The following is a 12689-nucleotide window of genomic DNA, read 5'->3' on the forward strand; positions in this document are numbered from 1 at the left end:
AAACTTGTTGTATTCAATACATTAATATGATACATATTACAATACTAAAGTGGAAATACAAAGAACACGTACGACCAAGACTATGTATGTTCATATGAAGAATCTTACATCTATCTTCATGCTTCACCTGATGACAATCAGCATACATTTTGGATATGTGCTAAGATGCACTTGCTTCTGTGATGCAAAAGAATATTAAAAAAAAAAAGTGGGCCTTACAATACAGTTCATTACTTTATACACAACAATCCACTATACAAAACAGAAAAGAGCATTGTTGGGAAGAGGCTACCAAAGTTCACAACGCAAATGTACATAGAGGCATACTGATGATAAAAATTGACAAACATCACTTTCTTCATCATATAAAGTAGAACTTCTAGCCTTTTACTTTTGCAATTCTGCTTGTCAGAACACCCCAATTAAAGTCTTTTTTATTATATTAACAATAACAGATGTATTCCTTCTTTTAGGTCTGACACATTGAAATAAATGATTCCACTTAATAGTGTTGACTGCTATTTCTATACAGTGCCCTTTTCAATCTTCTGCTTACCAGAACACCCACAACAACACAACAATCCTGAAAATGTTCCTTTTTACTTTCAAGTGTATGGTGAAGAAGACATTAAATGCTATTATTTTGCTTCAGTGCTTGATACTGGAGATCTAAGAGGAGTAGGTGGCATTATGAAAAATGCCAGCAGCCAGCTGCATATATTAACCGTTTTGAATGTTCACAAAATATTGCAGCAAAGCTGTTTGTATTTTTATTTCTGTGTATCTTGGAACCTCTGCAGCCAACAATTCAAAAGCAAAATGTAAAAATGTAGAACATAACACAAATGTTTAAAACTAGTGCTATTGCTTAAATGAATGTTACTGCATTTAATGATTACACAACAAACAGATAAAACAAAAACATGGCATGCTTACTTAATGCAACACTGGAATCCCAGGCACATATGAGCACAGAGAAAGAGTGCTCTGAGCAGAAAGCTTGTCCAATTAACAAGTTGTTCACTGGTTTTTAATCAAATACATAGCCATATATGATGGAGACTCAGAACACTGGAGTTATGTGGGATATTCCAGTGCCCTGCATGCTCTGAAATGACAAATTGATTAACTAATAAATTTAACATCAAGCAAACTAACAAGGCTCCAGTTTCCCAGTGAATCAGCTCGGAATAAAGTGGGTCTGGAAGATGTAATCAGTTTTCATCTAATATCAAATTTTTATGCTGCAAATCAGACTTGTATAACCTTTACTTGAATTCACAATATAAGACTCCAGTCGAGTCCCTGTTCACTGCCATTTCTTTGGAGAATAAGTTTGTTTGAAAAGCAGTCACACTAAGGTTTCATTTTTTCTCCTCTGTTTATGCATATACCTCACATATACAGCAACTCAACTTGTGTGCTTCACTGCATTCCCTAAGACTAGAATTAAATTAATGTACTGTACTTTGAGCAACACTTTTCACAACAAAATCAATATTACACTAACAGGAGTACATATTAGGAAATAATAATTATACTTTCATTATAATTACATAGCTTAACAAATGCAAAGCTAAAGAATGCAGATTTAGCCTAAGTGTTCTTTCATGAGAGTGCAATGCTTTGGAATGACATCTATTTTAAGTGAGTGAAGAGTTTAAGTGGAGTTCTGGACAATAGATATAACAAAGGATGGGATGTCTGCAAGAAAAGAAAATAAACCTCTAAGGAAATACTTGCTTTTCTGTAAGTAATACAAACATCTGTCTCTGAAATTCAGACCATGAAGGAGAAATCATCTGGGCTTAAGTTGTCAATTAAAATCAACTAGTGCAAACAGACATTTTCATAAAAAAAAGAGTGACAGGAAAATCATCAACTGAAAAAAATGAAATCTAAGCCAGTTAAAAGCTTTTATATCAAGCCACTAAATCTTGCTTTTCTTAAGAGTTATTGACTTATCAAGAAATTTGAATTTAATATTATTTAGTTTAAGTAATTATGTTAAGTAAATTTGCTTACCCCACTATCATATTTTTTTGCTAAATAAAAGCAACATAACTTGCATTTCACTGTTTTTATTTCTTTTTCTAGTTTCACTGAAAAAGCCTGTGTAGGTTGTGTGCTGAACATACATCACTATAGCCATGAAGTGTAATCAGTTATTCAATACATCACTGTGGTCTGTGTATGTAATAGGTTTTGTATTTATATATGACCTGCTCCCATGAAACCCTAACAAAAAAAAGGTGAAACTCCCAGTTAAACATTCACTAGGTTATTGTACCAAAACAGTATCATACTAAAGTTATAGAAAGTGCTAACCTCACCATGGCACTTGAAAAACCCAAAATCACTGAAACCCTATAAAAACCCAAAATCACTGAAACCCTATAATGTTCCACCCTTCAGACTTCTCTTTTCTACATGCTAATGGAGCACTAGGAGTGCTTTATCTAGCTACTGCATTAAACTCTGTTGACTTTCTGATGGGTTTTCCCAGCAGAGCCTGAAGTGGAGTGTGTGACAAATGATTCTTGAATACAAGCGACGTATAAAATTATTGTTACTTTCACAACGAGTCTTTGTTGGAGTTATTTTGTCAACATTGTGCCTTTGCAGTGGTACTATTAAGTGGAACGACCTTTCCAGAGTGCATTTCCCAAAATTAAGACAGGTCCATTTATGTAGCTAATGTACCCTGCGTGATACATATGAAATGGATGTACGCTTACCTTGCTTTACTATTTGATTACACTGTACATAATGTATTATTTCTGTTCCCTGTTTAACATTATTCATACAATTCAATATAAAAACATTCAGCAACTGAACCTACCACCAAAGCACTATTTTCCCTAGGACTTAAGCTTTTGCCATTATGCTGAACAACCCAGTGAGCTAACACACAACCTACTATTTATTTTCCTAAAATATTCACCTGTGAAGTCAGAAACCAGATACAGGTAAAATTAACAAAAGACTAAACTATTAAGAGATTAGAGGAGAGGATTAAAACTCACTATTTCTCTTTCACAAGAATGTTACGGTATATACTGAACATAACATTTACTGTGTATTTTTCAGAAGGTATTGCTGACAGGGCTGAAGAATGACACAGTGTGTTAAAGCTGCCTCCCTCACTGATTAAAGTGTCCTATGTTTTGAAATCTTCACTTAGCTGCTGTCCTAATGGAACCTTCACACTCTTTCCACGCCTGAAAATTATTTACTCTGTGCAGTCCGGTTTTCCTTCCATATTCCCAAAGACATGCAGGTTATGATGTTTTTGTAAATGGGTCCTGCAATGGGCTGGTTCTTGCCTTGAGCCCAAAGTGACTCCCTGCATCCTCCTATTAGATTAAGCATGTGTGCAAATGCTATGTTGTGTACTACCTAACAGAGAAATTGGTAAAGGCTGGAAGCCATAAAATATGGCAGCATATAAAAAAGAACCAGGTAACAATAGGCTAGTTAATTACTGCAAGCAATCATTAGGAAAAGATGAAGACTCACATGAGTAGGCCAACGCAATTGACCAGATCCTTGATTCCTTTGCTACCAGGATTGGATCCAGCCCCCGTTACCCTAACTCGTTTCATTAGTGGCTTTAAAACTAAATTATGACAAAAGGTACATTTCTGCACCAAACAACATTCCTGTCTCTTCCTAATTTGTCTAATGTTGTTTTGGTGCTTATTTTTTTTAAATGTGTCTTACCTTTTGGCTCACAATTAGGCAGTTATTGTCTTTAAAGAGGTGTTGGCTAGGACTAGCAATTCTTAAATCCACCTGGGAAATTAAGAGTGTATTGATTTATTTTTGAATGTTACTTATACATTATTATTCTCATTTAATGTTATTTTTCTTTTCTTGTAACTTTTTTCACATTTTGTAAAGCACTTTGGGCTAAATCCTTTGCACGAAAATGTGCTATAGAAAACATGTTGTTGTTATTTCAAGTTATAAAACATCCTAATGTAAAAGGATGCTTAACAAGGTAAATAGGAAAGACACATTACCGTAATAGTATGTGTTTGACTTCAAGACAGGATTCTTAAAACAATGAATGAGGGGGAGATGTGGATCTTTAATTCAAACACGTTATTATCATTTATGAGAATGCGTCTTTCCTGTTTCTCTTGTATGCAATTTTTTTCCAGAAGTAATAATATTTTAGCAAAATATGCATGCATTTTGCACATTGTGAGCATACGAATGGACAACTGACATGTGGATTACAAGACACAAGTTACGTGACAACTTTTTTTCCAGGGATATGTTTACATAATTTGTCTCTGGACAGAATGGGTTACCATTATGTTCCATTATATAATAAACTGTTTTCTTACATTCTGCACGAAAAATAAAATATTTTTTTCTCAGCTGCTACTACAAACTACACAGGGTAACTAACATATAAAAAAAATATTTTTTGGGTGGAGTATTTCTTTAATCTCCAAGTTCCAACTGCATAGAAAAGAACAAAAGAGTTAGCCAATTATATTTGCAGTGTCTTGAGATGCTGTTCACTACTGAAAAACACTATATAAAATAAAGGTTGGTTGGTTAAGAATTTTTATTTTAGCAACTTGTCATCAGTCACATTTCTAGATGTGACACAACATTAATTAGCTATGTCGATATTCTACACTTTCTGATCACGTTACTTGAGATTACTAAAGTGTTATGTTTAAAGCTTTGTTTTTGATTTTTCCAGTTAATTCTCTAGCAAAAAACATTAGATTGGCCATCTTATCATTACAGATCAGTTTAAATACCCAGGGGTCAACATCACAACTAAACATAAAGCTCTTTTTCAACAAAATTTTGCTGTTTGCATGAACAAAATTAAACAAGATGTGAATAGATGGTCTAACTCTTCTTTACTTTAGCAGGGAGCATTAACATCGTGAAGATGAATATCCTCCCTAAGCTTCTGTTCCTATTTCAAAACATCCCCATATACATTAACAGATCTTTTTTAAGAAATTAGATTCAATCATAACCTCATTTATTTGGAATTCAAAAAACCCATGCATTCAAAAGGCGACCCTACAACGACCTAAATCAGAAGGCGGCATGGCTCTATCTAATTTTCAATTTTATTACTGGGCGGCAAACATACAAGATATAAAAACCAGGACATTGACACAAATAGATGAACACACACTAGCTTGGTCTGCAATAGAAATGAAATCCTGCAGTACTTCTTTATATTCTATATATCGAGAATATTATCTGTGGCACTTTTACATGATAACCACCTTTTTCCACCATCTGGAACTTGCAGTTTTTAATGGTTGGAAAACAAATGGGATTAAATCATTTAGGGATTTGTATATAAATAATGTCTTTGCATCCTATGAACAATTACACTCCAAATTTAGTCTCCCATAAACACAATTTTTTCACTATCTCCAAATTAGATACTTTGCTAAACTAAAGCTGTCCAATTTTCCTCACCTCCCACCTATTTCTATTCCAGAAGAGATATTGATCAGTCTTGGGTACTCAGACAGAATTTTTATAATATATAAAAACATTTCAAAGTCCTTCTTTTTAAAGATCCCAGAGTACAGTGGGAAAAGGATCTCTTACTCAACATTTCAGAAACGGAGAGGAAGGCAGCCATGCACAGAATTCACTCTAGCTCCATATATACAAAGCATTCAATTATTCAACTTAAAATCTTTTATCGAGCACATCTATCTCACTTAAATTTGTCCAAAATGTTTCCAGGGCAAGATCCAACCAACAAACATTGCAATCAAGTCCCAGCTTCACTAGGCCACATGTTTTAGGTGTGTACCAAATTAACATCATTCTGGACAAAAAATTTTAAATGCCTATCAGACAGCCTTGGTGTCACAATCACTCTTAATCCATTAACAGCTGTGTTTGGTGTACTCCCAGACAGGCTTAAAGTGAAGCAGGACAAACAAACCGTAATTGCCATTACTTCACTACTAGCATGTAGACTTATCTTGCTCAAGTGGAAGAATCCTAACCCACCTCTTTTAAATCAGTGGGTAACTAACATTATATACTATTTGAAATTGGAAAAAAACCTAATTCTCACTTAGAGAGACTATTTTAAAACCTGGCAGGACCTAATCAATAATATTTTAGAATAAACATTTATATTGGGGTGGGGGGAATTGGGGGGAGACTCCTCTCTCTTTACTACTCTCAATAGTTTTACTCTGGCTGTTGGCCTTCCTCTCTGACTTGATTGTATGGAATGTTATATGCTTTTACTAAATTCAATAAAAGATTAAAAAAGCTTTGTTTTGAAGCACATTAATGACAACTATATTAACATGTATATGTTGAAGATTACTAACAAAACATATGCATGTTTTCAGAAATCTCCAGATGCATCTTTATTTTAGCCTTTACAGAAACAAATGGCGAAATAAATGCATTAAGGTTTTTGAATTCCAAAGATGTAAATACGTACTGGTTTACATATTTTCAGGTACACCTGATGAAAGCTTACATATCAGGTTTTTTTTTTTTATAATTTTAATATTAACGAACTAAAAATAATCCAAATCACTTACATTTTTCACATAAATGTGCATACCCAGTAGCTAGACTAACATCACGTAGCTTTGGACCCAGTTTACATTCCTCATAAACGTAAACTTAGCGTTTCTACATTATTCGCTTCCGAGGGATTCGCCTTCGGGGTAATTTAACGCTAAAACAATACATAAACCAAATGTTTTCGGAAATAATCGATAGTTTATTCGTGTAAAAATTAACTGCTTATTGAAATGTGTGCACAGACAAAGTCGTACATGAACCAACAAAAATACGCAGTGATCAAATATCCCTAGATATATTCTGCTCACAGAAGTTCCGCATGACAGAAAGGCGTATCCTATACATACATTTTACTTAACCAGGATCACAGTGAGTATTCCTTTAAAGACATACGTTTATTACGGCTTGTGTAACTGGACGTATGACAGTACTAATTTGTTTTCAACATGAGGACAAGGCAAGCGTAAAACTCTTAGGGACTGTACTTTTAGGACATAAATGAAACTGGTAAACACCATAAAAATGACATTGAGAAGTTATGCCTGTAGCTCTGCGAGTGACAGTGGGTACAGATACCCTTGACGTACAGAAGTGTGCATGAACTGCCGGCTGTCGCCTGAGGAATGTCTTACTCAGTATCAGTAGCCCGGCTTTTTTTTTTAAGCCGGCGCCCCCTGCCTACGTGCTGGTAAGTAAGTGACAGGTCTCTCCGAGTACATGCAAACATGCCGCTACCCGCTGAGTGCCACTTTACCAGGTGTCTCCTTTCCGTAACTGAGTCTTCAGCAGAGCTGCAATCTCAGTTCGTTGAGTATCCACATCAGCCGCTCCTCCCTCCGCCATGTTTACCCACTCGATGCCCGTTGCATTGTGGGAAGTCAGTTAGAGACCGGCGTGCGGATGAAGCCTGCGAGATGAAAAGGTAATTGTTGTTCGAGATACTGCCCCCTTGCGGTTAGAGGACCCACTCACTGGGGTTTAAACATTACAGTAATGAGCGCGATGGTGTAAATTTGCCGTTGGTTACAGAGAGGCTACGGTTCGTTCCTTAATTGTAACTCTTTCTTACTTTATTCGTTTTTATAGGATATGTTTAAAGTGTTGTACAGAATGATGTGCTACTGTCTCAATTTTCGTATGTTGACTCGTGTTTTTTTCCATTTTCATCACCTTATATATTGTTTAAATGAAGATCACATCTTGATGTTTCCACATACGTTTTAAAAGACAAAAAAACGTGTGTTATCTATATGTCTAGATAATAAAAACATCTCCCAACAACTGGAAATCAGCCATTCAGCTGTATGGAAGATCACCAACAAGTACAGAAGATTTTAAATAACTATCAGCTTGTCTGAACCAGGCTGCCACAGCAAGTTCAGCTGGAGAGCACAATGCTTAGATACTGAAAGAAGTCTCTTAAGAACCTAAGAATTTCATCATGGGACCTACAGGTAGCTTTTGCCTCTTTTCATGTCAAAGTGCATGAATCTACCATTAGAAAATAGGTTGCACAAATTAGATCTTCATGGGAGGTGTGCTAGGAGGAAACCTTTGATGTCCAGAAAGAACATCTGCGCAAGACTAAAGTTTGCCCATGAATGCCTACGCAAAGACCAAGACTTCTGAAACAATGCGCTCTGGACAGATGAGGCAAAGATAGACTTAAATGGCCACAGTAAGACAAATTTGGCAAAAAAACAAAGATCGCATTTGACCAGAAAGACCTAATACGTTGGAAATATTATGGTTTGAGTCTGCTTTGTTACATTAGGACCTTGGCAGCTCCCCATCACAGAATTCATTATGAATTATTTCCTGTATCAGGGGGTGCCTGATGATAATGTGAGACTATCTGTCAGAAGATTAAAGCTCAACCAATAGTCGACTTTGCAACATAACAATGACCCTAAACATAGCAGTAAATCCACCAAGGAATGTCTGAAAATGAAGAAATGGAGGATTCTAGAATGGCCATGTCAAAAGCCAGATCTGGATCCCATCGAGATGCTATAGGGGGATTTGAAACAGGTTGTACATGGAAGACATCCCTCAAACATTGCACAGCTGAAATAATTCTGTAGTGCAGCAGTAGAAAAACCTTTCTCCTAGTTGATGCCAAAAACTGGTAGATAGTTATAGAAAAGGCCTACTTGAGGTTTTACCACCAAAGGGGACAATACCAGCTATTAGAGTCAAAGGTGCACTTACTTTTTCCACATGCAAGAATGGCACTTCTATTAAGTTTTCATTGAATACAATATTGCAAAGTCAATTTTTCATTGTATTTTTTTTCAATTGCATTACCTTTATCTGAAGATATTATTTAATTGAAGATCAAATCTTGATATGTCCACATATATGTTAAAAAGAAAAAACTTTTTATGGGGTGTACTTACTTTTTCACATGACTCTATATACAGTATGTACATAATTTTATTTAGTACCTACAAAAAGTTTAATTTAGCTTTTTTGACACTGATCAACAGAAAAAGATTCTAATGTCAATGTGAAAACATGTATCTGAAAGTCACCTAGTTAATTACAAATATGAAGTACAAAATAATTAAGTACTGTATTTAGTGGATGCACCTTTGAGTCTCTGTTCTCAGGTCTATCAGCTTTGCATATCCAAGCACTGCAATGTTTCTCCATTCTTTTTTACAAAACTGTTCAAACTCTGTCGGGTTGCATGGGGTTTGTGAGGTAACAACCTTTTTCAAGTCCTGCTACAAATTCCCAATTGGATTGAGACCTGGGGCCTCATGTATAACGCTGTGCGTAGAACTCACACTATAACATGGCGTAAGCACAAAAGCGGGAATGTGCGTACGCACAGAAAAATCCAGATGCAGGAATCTGTGCGTACGCAAACTTTCACGTTCTTCCACTACATAAATCCCGATCAGCGTGAAAAGTAACGCACGTGCACGCGCCTTCTGTCCCACCCCAACTCCTCCCAGAATTATACCTCTTTGAATATGCAAATCGATATAAATAGCCTTCTGTGAAAAGACAATGGGAAAAACACGGAGGAAAATATAAGAATTTCAGCGAATACCAAGTGGAGGCAAAGGAAAAACGTACTATTTGTTGGTTTAAACAGTGGTATAATCAACAAAAGAAAGTTGATTCGAGTGACATAGTGTCAGAGAAACTCGAAAGCTCAAGTTCACAAAGTCGCACAGTGCCCGAAATAAAAAAGAAATCACATATCAAAGTCGGCGTGAAAAGGCGACTCGCAGCAGACCGTCTGAGTGTCATATGAAAGCTTATTAGGGTACAGAGAAAAAAAATAGGTACACAGTGGGAAAAAAGCACGAAATGTCAACTTTAGTATCGAAATTTCCACTTTAATCACGTAGTTTATTTTGTCATTAAAGTAGAACATCATAAACTTCATCTTAAAATCGTTTATTTTACTAGTTTCTCAAGTAGCATGTTAAATGCTTTGTTCTGTGTTTGATCTTCTATGTGCTCTATGTGTGTCAATCACTACGTGCTGCCGTTCTTTCTCTTTCTCCAACAGGACACAGAATCCATTACATTCGTGATATTACAGCTCTCTGAATGATTAAAATACTGAGATGTATACGTGATATCTTTTTCATGATGCCAGGAATGAAAGCATGTTATTAAACATGGGAACACGGTGGCACAGTGATTGTTCATATCTCATGCAAGAGGCTTGCTGAGCCATGTGCGACCTTCGATGAAATAATTTATTACAGAAGTACTGTATCTTTCAAACGTACTAACCTCCAATTCCTGTCCTTACTTTTCTTTCTCCAAATACCCAATCGCCACACAATCAGCTCTGTAATAGACGTTACGCCATCTGTAAGCTTAGAACGCCGATTCTTCAAAACTTTTAAGGAACATTGAAATATCTTTGTAGTACATTTTTAATTGTTGTATCCGTCTATCCTTCCAGTGTTGCGTCAGCACCAGCAATAATACAACGCAAGGCAGGAGCTATCCATGAACTAGCTAGCGCTGCGGCACCATGTCCTCACATGTTTAATTATTAACAATACAGATTATTTAAATGAAGTTCAAGTTTTATCTGTATACTATAAGCAACATATTTTGCTGCATTTCATCTTAAAAATGATATCGTCATCATACGCGCTTTATAAAGTGGCGCAGGTTGTGCAATATTATAGCTGTAGTGCAAGTTTACAGTGGGGTAATTGTACTTATAAGTACAAACAGTTCTACAAGGAGCACTTGATGGACTGATTGAGTGCGTGTATAGTTCTTGGGATGAAACTGTTTCTGAAACGTGAGGTCCATACAGGAAAGGCTTTGACGCGTTATGGCTGAGGTAGTGTGTGCTTGATGCTGTATACCGATAATTCTCTTTCCAATCAGTTGCTACTGTGATTCCTCACTCAGATACAGTGATATAAATACTCCGAGTGGTGCAGTGAGAGTAATATGGAAAAAGATGATCCACTGTGGCAACCCTTAATGGGAGCAGCTGAAAGAAGAAGAAGATGCAGTGAGCATAACAATGCTAAAGCAGTTATGGTATTTGGAATACTATGGCTATTCCCTGGACCATTATATTGCTACAGGTTAATTACAATCAGATGCATTACACTAATAAACAATATGCAGTTAATTTCAGTGTATTTATAAAGCCGCGTCAGGAATGTGGGTCTAAGAAAGAAAGGGTGACCACACAGGAACAGTAGCACTGCTTTGATGCTGGGTGCCGCCAGTCTGCAAAACCGAGCGGAGAAATTGCGTATGCCAGGGTATGAGGTACCGTGGATATGTGCGTGGCTTTACGCCAAGTTTAGGTTTTATACATCGCGATTTGAGCGTGGAAACATTTGTACGCAACATTTCTGTGCGTACGCACCGTTTATACATGAGGCCCCTGGACTCTGACTCAGACACTCCAGGATATTCACATTGTAGTTTCTGAGCCATTCTGTGTAGCTTTGATTTTATGGTTGGGGTCATTGCTGGAAAACAAATATTCTCCCAAGGTGTAGGAGCCTCATTTGTAAAGCTTTCCATGGATTAGAGTGTGAAAATACATATAGTGAAATAATAGAAAAATGCATTTGCCAAAAAAATCAGACTAATAATACCTGGCGTAAATACATTTACCCTTTATAAATCGAAATCACCTTGTAAATGTGCATATGTGAATGTGCTTCAAATGCAACCCTGAAATGTCTATATGTGGAGGATGCTGTTCAACCTCATACATATGCAGTCACAATGCTACAGAACTTAATTTGCTGGTAGAGCAGCCTGCCACCTGATGCATCAAGACACTGCCACCTGCATTTAAGAGTATCTGTCTGCGCTGTGCACCTGTGAGTGCAAGATCATGCACCGCATTATAGCACCTCTCCTCTGTGTTTTGGGGGTCAAGGAAAGGGATAAGACACCAGTGTCTGAGCAGGTAGCCGCTATTGACCTGGCACATGCAATAAAGTGATTGCTGTTACAATTAATGGTATAGGCCATATGAAAAACTGGGGGTTTAGCCATTTACCTTACTAATAGACCAACCACAATGTACAGTTCCATAATGTCGATCAAAGCTAATGACTCAAAGTAAAAGAATCGTGGGTTGATCAAGGCCAGTGAACCATGACGTTTGTCTGTCTCATCTTGACATCACAGATAACTTGTGTGTTAATGGAATGCCACTGCTCATGGTTAACAAATTCAGTTTCATTCTTGCTAGGTGCACTTATTGCAATTTGAGTGCATTAAAGTGCTCTGATTATGTTTATAGAACCAAACACTGCTCCTCCAAATTGCCTTTTTATGTTGTAAAAAACATGTTACATTTTATGTATGTGCACCCACAACATACAAAAACTGAGTGGTTAGTAGTTCCTAGCACAGTGGGCATGACAGAGTGAAGCTTGGCTGAAATTTTCCTGATCTGTCATCCAGTTCACTGAGAAATGACAACAGGTAGTCAACATAAATTGATGAATAACTAAAAAAGCTCTTCAGTGCAAATATAGAGCATTGACCCTCTTTGGGTCTTGAAAGGGAACTAAAATAGAATAAATCATATTCATCACTTGCATGGTGGCACAGTGGTAGCGCTGCTGCCTCGCAGTAAGGAGACCCGGGTTCACTTCCTGGGTCCTCCC

General features: G+C 36.7%; 1 protein-coding gene across 1 annotated transcript in view; it reads right to left on the reverse strand.

Annotated features, from left to right (window-relative positions):
* The window catches only part of LOC114658458 (ubiquitin carboxyl-terminal hydrolase 15-like), a 190725-nt gene extending 183309 nt beyond the window's left edge, over positions 1-7416 (reverse strand). Inside the window, 1 exon segment of the mRNA XM_028810532.2 lies at positions 7310-7416. Coding sequence (XP_028666365.1) covers positions 7310-7398 — 89 coding nt within the window. The 5' untranslated portion in view covers positions 7399-7416.
* Positions 7417-12689: the final 5273 nt, after the last annotated feature.

This window comes from Erpetoichthys calabaricus, chromosome 1, assembly GCF_900747795.2.
Source record: "Erpetoichthys calabaricus chromosome 1, fErpCal1.3, whole genome shotgun sequence".
In the NCBI taxonomy this organism is placed as follows: domain Eukaryota; kingdom Metazoa; phylum Chordata; class Cladistia; order Polypteriformes; family Polypteridae; genus Erpetoichthys; species Erpetoichthys calabaricus.